This window comes from Eublepharis macularius, chromosome 4 (assembly GCF_028583425.1).
Source record: "Eublepharis macularius isolate TG4126 chromosome 4, MPM_Emac_v1.0, whole genome shotgun sequence".
In the NCBI taxonomy this organism is placed as follows: domain Eukaryota; kingdom Metazoa; phylum Chordata; class Lepidosauria; order Squamata; family Eublepharidae; genus Eublepharis; species Eublepharis macularius.
This window is the reverse complement of record NC_072793.1, coordinates 179,829,219-179,841,032: the sequence shown is the minus strand read 5'-3', so window position 1 is coordinate 179,841,032 and position 11,814 is coordinate 179,829,219. Positions and strand designations below refer to the sequence as shown.

General features: G+C 47.5%; 1 protein-coding gene across 2 annotated transcripts; it reads left to right on the top strand.

Moving 5' to 3' along the window:
* The first annotated feature begins 971 nt into the window (after positions 1-971).
* Positions 972-11,510, top strand: LOC129327257 (zinc finger protein 420-like). Of its 2 annotated transcripts, XM_054975745.1 has the most exons (5): positions 972-1,156; positions 4,665-4,750; positions 5,467-5,593; positions 6,033-6,128; positions 7,240-11,510. In XM_054975745.1, the coding sequence occupies exons 2-5, from the start codon at positions 4,736-4,738 to the stop codon at positions 8,844-8,846; spliced, it is 1,845 nt and encodes a 614-aa protein (XP_054831720.1). In that variant the 5' UTR covers positions 972-1,156; positions 4,665-4,735; the 3' UTR covers positions 8,847-11,510. The 2 variants fall into 2 exon arrangements, with proteins under 2 accessions (XP_054831720.1, XP_054831719.1); XM_054975744.1 differs by having other exon boundaries at positions 4,665-5,593.
* Positions 11,511-11,814: the final 304 nt, after the last annotated feature.

Sequence of the window (11,814 nt, the reverse complement as noted above, 5' to 3'; positions counted from 1 at the left end):
AGCATGATCACTGGAAAAATCTTCTTTCACTGTGAGCAAAGGTTCATCTACTGCTGTGAGGCCATAGTAAAAAAAACAAAACTGCATGCTGCTGCTTGGCAGAGATGTCCTAAATCAGACAGGGTGTGGGTTCCCTCGAGGTTCCATTCCACTTTGGCCAGTCGGCTCTGGGATGACACGAGGCTGGATCACAGCTTCTCTGACATCTGCTTGAGCCTCTGCACGAGGACTCGGAGCAAGTAGCGCCTCCAGGAGAGGCTGCCCAGGCTGCAAACACAGAGGCTCCTCGAAGGTGATGCTTTCCAACCCAAAGCAGAAAATTTCCTGTGCTGGAATATAGAGCTCAACAGGTTAAATTCAGTAGTCACTGCTGCAGACAGGAACTGTGAAAGCCAATGAACCGCAGAGTCAAAGCTTTCCGAAGGCTGTGACAAAATCACCTTTGTATCTTTCAAGGCAGAAATGATCGCACCTAAAAGTGGATATTTCAATTTTAATGAGTGCAGAAATGCATAACTCACATTAGTTGTTCAGAGCTGTGCCTTGGCTGGGACCCTTTAGAAGTGCACGATCTCTTCCTCTGGGGATGTGACATGGATGCAATTCCCTTTCAGCGCAAGGCCCTTTCAACCCACTAGACTGTTTGGAGAAAGCTGGTTCTGGATGTGAGAAGCGCCAGGGACTCTTTTTCTCAGGGGCGGGGTGCTGCTTCCACATTTCCTTCTGTTGGCAGTCCTGCCTGTCTCCCTTTAACTCTTCCAGAGCCCAACCTTGCTCTTCTCCGGGGATCTCTTAGCCAATTCTGACCGGGTCAGATCCTGCTTAGCAGCCAGCCTCGGATCAGACGGGTCTATACCTTGCCACCTTCCCTCCCAGAGAGAGAGAGAGAGAGAGAGAGAGCTGGCAGAGACTTCTCTCCTCCCCTCCCGCCCCGCCCCGCCCCGCGGTGGAGAGACCGAGGAATCCTCTGCGTAAAATCCGGTGCTGCGTGTCCAGCTTGCCAAGGCCGCGCCTCCCTCTCCTTCCCCCGCTGTCCTTTGCAGGCTTAAGGGGTGCGATCCTCCCTTCCCGGAGGCGCCGCCAGGAGGGGGCCTGGCAAGGCTTCGCCAAAGGGGCTCCGCTTCTCCCCACGCGCCCCGCCGCGGCTCCTTCGCCGGTGAGTTTGGAGCGCAGACGCGGAGAAGGCGGAGGGGCCGCCGGGCCAGGCTGCCGGACCGCAAGGAAAGCAAAGAGATCTGGGGGCGCCTGGAAGACCAGGCAACGATGTTTCAGGTTTACTGTTGGGTTGAAATGGCGCCCGGCCTTTAAGGTGCCGCCAGATGATGTTGTTTTAAGGGAAGGGAATGGGCGGCAGGAGAAATGGGGGTGGGAGAGGCGAGGCCCAAAGCAGCCGCCGATCCAGAGCTGGAACCGCCCCATCCAGGCCTCCGAAGCGGTTCCCTGGTGGTGTATGGGGGAGGGAGGGGGCGGCCTCTTTTGTGCAAAGTCAGGAGGCCCCTGCAATGCATGCGGGAGGTGGTGGTGGGGAACCCGCTTTCCTGTGCCTGTGGAATGCCTTGAGCTCGGCTTTCATCGGGGTTGAAGAAGGGAGAGGAGGCCCGGCAGCTCTGGCCGGGGCAGTTCCTGGAGATCTGGGGGCACAGCCTGGGGAGGGAGGAATCTCACCCAGGGTCTAGGGTGTAACATGGAGTTGCCCTCTGAAGCGCTCCTTTCTCCTGGCAACCCACGGTGGGGGCTTCAGGGAAGGGAGGGAGAGGCCAGGTCTGGAGCCGGGACTGCTCGGTCTGGAGCGCCAGCGTGGCCACGTTTGCGGAGGGCATAAAATCATTCCTGATAGGGAAGGCTAGAGCAGTCTTCAAAGAGCTCCAGTGCGGAAAAGGAAGCTCTTGGTAAGTGTGACAAGGATGCAAACGGAAGCCAAATTATTTTAAACATCTTTAATGATAGCTCCTGAAGGCATTTACAGATCCCCAAGTGTCGAAGAACACAAATAAAAGGAGATGAAAGTGGCAGCAATAAATTTTAAGTGGAGGTAAGTAAGGGTGAATGGGGCACCTTGCCTCGTCTTCTCCTTTCTGCTAAGGAAGTCTGAAATTCACACGCTGCTGTCCCTCTTGAGGGAAACGGTCCTTTCCTCGAGCATCTCAGATGGTTTTAAAAAACTGTTGCCTACCTCCAAATCAGCCCTTGAGGATGTAGCCAAAAGAAAGGTATTGGGGGGTGCGGAGGATCATAAACACAGAATTGTTCTGGCATCTATGGTATTTCTTCCCAGTAACATTCAGCATCTTCTCTCCTGTGACCCCCCCCCCCCCCCGCAGCAGTGTGTCTTCAAGAGGGGTGTGAAATCCCTTCCCTTGGTGCTGGAGATAGGGTGATGCTGCTTCACTGTATTTCGTGGGGAGGTGGCGTGTGAGAAAGGAGACCTGTTTTGTAGAATCCCCACGGCTGTATGAATTTTCCACTATCTCCCTCCTAGCATTCTGATTGCTGTTATCTTAATTGCTTTGGATTAAAGGTCCTGTTTTCACATGCTTATGGGGGCTGTATAATGAAGAGGCTAGTCCAACCTCCTGGGAGGGGATTGAAAAGGATGGGGCCACAAGAGAGAAGGCCCTTCTGTTTTCATCTGGGCCTGGATGCTGTAGGGGAAGGGGGGAGGCCTGAGGGACTGTAAGAGACAAGGCTCTTCTCTGCAGCCTGTCAGATCTAACCCTGGTAAATGGAAGGGTGCCTGACACAGGCCTTCAAAGTCAGTGGTTTCCAGAGTTTTTGATCTATTGACCTTCAAGCCCAGACTTTGTATGGTGACCCACTGTAGATTTGGGTAAGGGACTGGGAAGGTGCAGAGAGGGGAGCATGGGGTTGCAGAGACGTGAGAAGATGGCAGATGTTGGCAAAGACTTGGGTGGCAAGTAGGTTGGTGCTGAACAAATCCCACAGCAGGTGGGCCAAGATTCTGGGCTGCTGAAGGAGCCATGCCAAGAGGGAGCCTCTGCTCACACGTGCCACTTTCTCTCCTCCCTTTTCCGTGCATTGAACAGCTCCCACCTACTCTCCAGCTTGTATGGGGAATTTTCCCAGAAGCCAAACTGAGTTCACCCATAGTCCTTTTTCAGCAGGCAGGGAGCAAGAGACCGTCTTGAATTCTGAAATCCTAATTTTTCACTGTCACAGCCTCCTGCCTTCTTTTTCCATCTACTATTGTCAAGTTACTAGTTGCCAGACAGCATTCCAAAGCCCCCGATTATTGTCACAATGTGGGAGGGCAAGCGAAGAACGGGAGAGGCTGGAAAGGGTGCAAGGAGCAGGAACCTCCCTTATATTACCTGGATGAGGCTCCTTGCAAATTGGGGGGAAATTAGCAAGCAAGGAGCAGTCTTAGCGAGAGGTCCATAACTAGACAAAGGTATTTTTTTTATTGAAAGGAAAGCAGCATACATATGTGTATCAAGCAAACAAAGTTCCCAGGAATATAGCTGGGAAATGGGTAATCGAGTATGTTTGAGGGGAAGAGTACCTATCAGACGAGAAGCGAGGTCTGCAGAAAAGGAGCGGCATCTGTGAAGAGAAGCCCAGGGTGATCCCTGAGGGTGCGACACTTGGTTCCCACGGAAGCGTGGACTCTTTGACTGGGCCAGAGCCCAGATATTTATAGGGTGGACAGGACCTTGGGGCTGGATGGTCCTATACACAAAGGACTTTGATATTTGCCGTCTGAGAGGGATGAGGACTTTGATGCATTTTGATCAACGTTCTGGCCTGAGACAAGGGATGCAATTGCTTATTTTAGGTTCAGCCTCTAAAGAGCCTTTTCTGGGCCTGGGGGTTGCCAGGAGCCCAGGCCTGAGGCTGAGGAGGGGAGCAGCCTGCAGTAGGCCTCAAGGCAGCCTTTCCCCCGGGCCTCAGGCCTCCTCTCGGCCCATTTCCCTGGAGGCCTCTGTTGCCCAGGCAACCTCCTAGCCTCAGGATTGGGCCTGGAGACAAAGGAGGGAAAAGCAGGAGCCAATGGCTGAGGAGGTGTTGGGGCTTGGAGAGCAAGTATGAAAGGGATCCCCTGAGGAGACAGGCTTTTTTCCCCTGGAGATTTTTAGCCTGTTCCCTGGCGTCAGCTCTGCGCTTACCTGCGACTTACCTCCTGTGCGGCCCGGTTGCTAATAGGCTAGAGACTGGTACCGGTCCACGGCCCAGGGGTTGGGGACCCCTGCTATTGATCATTCACCACAGGTGCAAGATCTCTTTTGAGGTCAGCAGTGAAGAGAAACAGCTCCAGTCTGACACATGTACAAGCCTGAGTCTCAGACCGGGCCCACCTATTGAATAGAATTAAGTTGTGGAGACCTGAACTGATGGAGTGCCTGGTATTGATTTAAGGCACGTCCCCCTGCCTTTTCATGCATGGATTCAAGGTGGTTTCGACTAAGACTGTGGATGTAGGAATACATTGTGGGATGCTTTCCTCTGTGAGGGTGAGCAAGGGAAGAAACATTGCCCCTGCAGGGTTAGTTTTCACTGTGCGGGGAGATTTCAGTTCCCAGCTGGAATCTCCCACCAACTGCCTCCAGTCAACCCGCCCATCCCATCGCCTCAGCCCCTCATTCCCAGCATATTTATTCTGTATCTTTAGAAAAAAGGATGTCCCCGCCTCTTTCTTTCCTTACCAGACAGCAATGAAGATACACTCTTGACGACTTCTCCAGTGTCTCCTCCCTGTGGTGAAGGAAAAGGACCAGCCATGCAAGCAGCTCAGGTAGGGGAGGGAGCGGTCACTGGGGAGGCGTCCAGGGGACAGCAGGATGGGCTCCTTCTCCATTGCAAGGCTCAGGGGATTGGACTTCTTCCCCTTGGTTCTGGTGCTGCAAGATATCAAGGTTGGCCACTTTGAAGGTGGGAAAATGGTCACCCCCTGTGTAGCATCCTATCTTCAGAGAAGAAAAGAATCCTGTCCACAAAACGACCCACCAAAAAGGATTTGCTCCTCTATGTGGACATCTCTGGACTCTTCCTCAAAAAGCTACATGGCCCCTGTGACTAAGGACCGCCCCCTCTGGCCCAAAGATGCCCCCCCAAGAGGGCTGGGAGGGAAGAGCCCAATGTCCCCATGGGGCTCTTTCTGCCACCCCTTTGTTGGTGGAGTTCCACTTTGGTTTTACCATTCTTAGTTTTGCTTCTTTCTTTATTTTATTTCCTAGTTTTCTCTCTGATCAGGGACCCAAAGCTGCTTTTCACATCAGCCTCCTCCACTTAATTCTCACAGCAACAACCTTGTAAGGAAGGTTACTCTGAGAGACAGACAGGCCCAACGTCCCCAGATGAGCTTCCACAGAAGTGCAGAGATTCAAACTCAGCTGTCCCAAGTCCTGGTCTGCCTTTCTACTCACTAAGCCACACTAGAATCTTGGATCTTCTTTCTTGTAGACCAGCTTTCTAGTGATGTTAAGAAATGCTTCTTTCTTCTACTTCCAGGGTGGGGTGTCCTTTGCAGAGGTGGCTGTGTATTTCACACAGGGGGAGTGGAGATTGCTGAGCCCATCCCAGAGAACTCTCTATAAGGAAGTCATGCTGGAGAATTTTGTGAACGTGGCCTCTCTGGGTGAGGATTCCTTTCTCCTGGGCAGTCTCCTTCTTGTTGTGAGGAGTGACTGTAAGGAAGCCCCTGCTATGGAAGGACAGACCCTGCCTGCCCTGGGGCCACTGACTTACCTCTGCCGCTTTCCACGATCCTTCCTCTTATGTGGTTGTGGGTTTTCTTTGCAGGGAAAGAGCTACTACCCGGGAGTCGTTTGCGTGGCCCACATGAGAGTATCACAAGAGGCACCTGGAGTAGCTTTGAGCTGGAGAAGGTGGAGGGGGCCAGTCTAAGCAGGGGCTTCCCTCCAGTCTATGCCTTGCCTTTCCTGAGCTGAGATGTGTCTGAAACCCTGCTGGCTTCTCTGACACTTATTTAGTTCTCAGGTTGCTTGACATTGCTGAACATACGTGCACACTGAAGTGTTTTAATGTTGTTGTTTGTTTGTTTTGTGGATAAAAAGGGCCTCAGATTGCCAAGCCTGGCCTCATCTCCTGGCTGGAAGAGGAGGAGGAGGAGCAGTTTCCCCTGATCTCTGATGAAGAGGAGGGATTGGCAGGTAGCTGTCATGGGGTTGTGTGTGGCCTGCATTTCCTTCCAAAGGCTGTTGCATTTCTGTGGCCTTGTTTGTCCTCACAGTCTGAACTTCTTCTTCGCCTTTTCTTCACACTTGACTTACTCCTGATTTTCTTAGCAGTTGATCCACAAGCTCTGGAAACAGTTTGAGTACGGTTCTTGTTCTCAGGCCTGCCCTCCCTCTTCATTTTTGCATTTTCTCAGGCGCCTTAAATAATGATTATTTTCTAGCGAGGGGGCTGTTGTCATCAGTGGCATCACAGCACCCCCTTCTTATTTTTCCATATGATTCCAAATGAACACACTGCCTGTCTTTGCTTGGGGAAGCCTAGGTGGGCAAAAGCTTCACCACCCAAGTCCCCCCACCCCCAGAACATGGTCCCAAGTGGGGTATCCTGTCTGGGCTGACCCAGAGCAAAGAGGCAGAGGTCACCACCAGCAGGTTAAGGCAGCCTCTGTGGGATGGTGCCCAGAGCTACAGCAGTGTCTACGACCCTTTCAAACTACACTGCTTTTTCTTGTCCTGGAAGTGGTCCCCCTCCCTCCCCCATGCCACCTGGGCTCTTTTAAAAAAATCATCATTTTCATACTGCTGTAGTGACCTATCATTATAATAATAGATGCAGTAGGTTCTCTGAATTCCCAGTGTTCATTTTGAAAAAGTCATTCTCTTGCCGCTTCCTTTGCAGAGATAATTCCTGACAGATCTCATAGGAAAACATTTCCTTTGAGAAACACTTTCCCAAGAAAGGCCCCTCCCAACCACTCCTCATTAACTCAGGGAGGAAAAGAGGAAGTTTTTAACATTGGGTCATTTTGAACTAGAAGGCCTTCATTGTGTACATACTCTCCCTTTTGTCCACTTGGGCTATATTTTCTACTGTACAAATGACTACTCTGGCAATTTACTCAGCTTGAAATTTAGAAAGACTAGAGAAAGAGAGGGTGAGAACTGGATACAGACTGTTTGAGCTTAACCCCTGAGCATTCACAGAGTGCAAACAAAAACATTACAAAACAAAGAAGAAAACTCTGACAAGGATATTCAGGGATTGTGCTTTGTCATCAACCCGGATGTATCTTCTTTTCAACAGGAGGCGTATGGAAGTCATGGAATGAAGTGGAAGAACATCTGGTGACTAACAAAGAAGAAACATATTCAGATGTGAAAGAGAGCGTTGAATATAATGGTGCCCTAAAGAAGCAGAAAGGAAAAGATTCATCGAAAGAGAGGAATAATTCTGACTTTTTGCAGCATGGAGACTTTCGAGTACAAAACATATATAATGGAGTAAACCGTATGGAATGCACTGCTACCAGGAAAAATAAGAAGAAAAAATATAAATTTCTGGAATGTGGAAAAGGCTTCAATCGGGATGGAAATTTTACTGTCCATCAAAGAATTCACACAGGGGAGAAACCTTATAAATGCCTGGAGTGTGGGAAAAGCTTCAGTCACAGTGGCGATCTTACTGTCCATCAAAGAATTCACACAGGGGAGAAACCATATAAATGCCTGGAGTGTGGGAAAAGCTTCAGGCAGAGTGGACATCTTACTGTCCATCAAAGAATTCACACAGGGGAGAAACCATACAAATGCCTGGAGTGTGGAAAAAACTTCTATTTGAGTACAAATCTTACTGTCCATCAAAGAAGTCATACAGGGGAGAAACCGTATAAATGCCTAGAGTGTGGAAAAGGCTTCAGTCAGAGTGGACAGCTTATTGTCCATCAAAGAATACACACAGGGGAGAAACCATATATATGCTTTGAGTGTGGAAAAAGCTTCAGTCTGAGTGGACATCTTATTGTTCATCAGAGAATTCACATAGGGGAGAAACCATATAAATGCCGGGAGTGTGGAAAAAACTTCAGCCGGAGTGGAGAGCTTACTGCCCATCAACGAATTCATACAGGTGAGAAACCATATAAATGCCTGGAGTGCAGAAAAAATTTCAGTCAGAGTGGCGATCTTATTGTCCATCAAAGAATTCACACAGAGGAGAAACCATATAAATGCCTGGAGTGTGGAAAAAGCTTCAATTGGAGTGGAAGTCTTATGGCCCATCAAAGAATTCACACAGGAGAGAAATTATATAAATGCCTGGAGTGTAGAAAAACCTTCAGTCAGAGTGGCGATCTTATTGTCCATCAAAGAATTCACACAGGGGAGAAACCATATAAATGCTTGGAGTGTGGAAAAAGCTTCAGTTGGAGTGGAAGTCTTACTGTCCATCAAAGAATTCACACAGGGGAGAAACCATATAAATCCCTGGAGAGTGGAAAAAGCTTCAGTCAGACTGGTGATTTTATTGTCCATCAACGAAGTCACACAGAGGAGAAACCATATAAATGCTTGGAGTGTGGAAAAACCTTCAGTCGGAGTGGTGATCTTATTGTCCATCAAAGAATTCACACAGAGGAGAAACCATATAAATGCCTGGAATGTGGAAAAAGCTTCAGTTGGAGTGGAAGTCTTACTGTCCATCAAAGAATTCACACAGGGGAGAAACCATATAAATGCCTGGAGTGTGGAAAAAACTTTTCTCGAGGTGGAACTCTTAATATCCATCAAAGAATTCACACAGGGGAGAGACCATATCAATGCCTGGAGTGTGAAAAAAGCTTCAGTCAGAGTGGACATCTTACTAACCATCAAAGAATTCACAAGGGAGAAACCGTACAAATGCCTGGAGTGTAGAAAAAGCTTCAATCAGAGTAATAAACTTACTGTCCATCAAAGAATTTGCACAGTGGAGAAACCATATAAATGCCTGGAGTGTGGAAGAAGCTTCAGTGCTAGTAGACACTTTATTTACCATCAAAGAATTCACACATTGTAGAAACAGTATAAATGCCTGGAATGTGGAAAAAAACTTCAGTCACATTGAAAGCTTTATTTTAAGAATTTACTCCGGTGGGGGACATGCTGTAGAAATGCTTGGAGTTTTGATGGACATTTCTTCAAATAGATTGGCTTACAAAATTAGAATGTAATGCAACAGTTCATAGTGATCTCTACCATAGTTTAGTTTAATTACCTCAAAAATTTCAGAGATTATAAGCCAAATCTTGAGAACCCACCATCTGCAGCGTATCACAATTTTGTTGAGATAGGGGAGCAAGACGCTCCAGGCTTCATGGTCCAGGTTGCAGAGTGAGTGTGCTGAGGTCCCTAGCATCCTTGACTAGATCCACTGCTCACAAAGCAGTGCCTGATGACATCCCTCTGAGTGGCCGAAAGGGCTACAGGCAACTACCCCCTTGGCCCTTCTTCCCATTGGCATCAAGAGGTCATGGAGGGAAGACGCAGGAACTGAGTAACCACAACAAAGGTCTGTGATGTCAGTGACATGCTAGTGCACCCCACAAATGAGTCATGTAAGTTTATGATCCGGCAGGTGGGGCCCAGAGTTCTTTTGGAATTACATTTCCAGACCATAGAGACCAGTTGGTCTAACCTCAATTTTCCCAGCATGCATGTATGTGAATGCCCCCCCCCCATCCAGATTTATGAAGAGGAAACCATTCTATGAAGCCCTATGGGAATATTACAGACTAGTAACAAAACCCATTGATGGAAAAAAACCAGGGGCTCTAGAAAGGGAAGGGCAAGCAGGCAGGCATTGCTACCTACTCTGTTCCTGATCCCGACCAGGGGAAGGGGGGGCATTGCCACCTGCACCGCTCCAGATCCCAGCCATGTGAAGGGGGGGTGAATGTTGCCACCTGCTCCCCACCTGATTCCTGCTGGATGTCGGGGGGATATTCCGAGGGGGGAAGGGGGGCATTGCCATGTGCTCTGCTCCTGGCCAGGTGGTGAGCATTGCCACCTGCTTCGTGCTTCATCCCAGCCGGGTGAAGGGGGGCGGTGGCGTTGCTATTTGCTCTGCTCTTTTTAAAAAAATTTTTTTTTATTGGATTAGAAATCAATATAATGCTCATTACAATCAATTTCCTTTAAATAGTCCAGTTCTAACCCCCTCCCTTTCCCCCCCTTTTGTTGACTTCCAACAGTTTTCCAACCCCTTATCCATTTTCCCCCCTACTCATTTCAAACTTATTTTATTCTATTAAGCATATTCTTTCACTCTCTTCTAAGCTTATCTATTATAACACAGTGCTATCTCTATTTCCTTTCCCACTTAACTTATCAACTAAATATTACCTTCCTGGCATATCTTCTTTAATAATAATAATCATTTGTCTAATTTTTTATTCTATACTCTATCTTACTCATTCTAATCTCGTCAATATGGGACAAACAATTTGTCCCTCATTCTACATAACTTTAAGTACTTCTATAAACATTGTATACATTCAATATAAGTCAATCAATTTAACTTATACTCTATATGTTACTCTTTACTTCCTTCTACATATCTTATATTCATTCTATTTTAATTATATAGTTTCTCCATTATACAGTTGTCTACCGGAAATAATCAATCAATTTGACCCATACTCTGCATATTTCTAAGTACTTCTGTAAACACAGTATACATTCAGCATAAGTCAATCAATTTAACTTATATTCTGTATGTTACTATATATTTCTTTCCACCTTTCTTGTATTCATTCTATTTTAATTATATAATTTCTCCATTATACAGTTATCTGCCAGAAATAAAATTAGTTAATTTCTATCCTTATAATTCTTATAATAACACCTCTATTACTTAGTACTATATATAATAGTCAAATAAAATAGTTGCTTAGAATTTCTCATTTAACTCTCCTCCCCCCGGTAAAGTCACCTCCCTCTTCTTTTGTTGTATTTCAGTAATTTTCAAACTGCCACAGTTCTCCTCCCACCTCCCATTTTTTCACCAAATATTGTTTCAGCTTCTCCCAATCCATGTTGAACTGTCCTGGATCAAGGTCTCTCAGTTTCCTTGTCATTTTGTCCATTTCCGCCATGTACAGCAATTTATAAATCCAGTCCTCGATAGTTGGCACTTCTTGTACTTTCCACTTTTGCGCGTACAAAAGTCTGGCCGCTGCTGTCATATAAAATAACAATGTCCTGTATTGTGCTGGAATGTCCTCCATTCCCAAGTTCAGTAGCAGGAGTTCTGGGTTCTTGTTAACTTGAAATGGTAAAATCTCACTTATCACTCTTATTATTTCCCCCCAGTACTGCCTAGCTACCTCACAAGTCCACCGCATGTGGTACAAAGATCCTTCATGCTTTTTACATTTCCAGCATTTATTAGACGTATTTAAATTCCCTAGCGCAATTTTCTTTGGTGTCAAATACCAACGGTAAATCATTTTGTAGACGTTCTCTTTAATATTAGTGCATGTCGTTATCTTCAACGTATTTTTCCACAAGTATTCCCACACCTCCATTGTTATTTCTTTATTAAAGTGCTATCTGCTCTGCTCTTGATTCCAGACAGTTATGGGTGGGCAGGCATTGCCACCTGCTCAACACCTGATCCTGGTTGCGTGAAAGAAGGGGCATTGCCACCTGCTCAGTACTTGATCCTGGCCAGGTGAAGGGGGGGGGGAGTTTTCCCCTGCTCTGTGCCTGATCCCAGCCATATGAAGGGCAGGTGGGCATTGCTGTCTGCTCAGTACCTGATCCCAGATGAGTGAAGTGAGACACATTGTCCCCTGCTCCATGCCTGATACTGGCCATATGAAGGGGAGGCAGGCAATGCCGC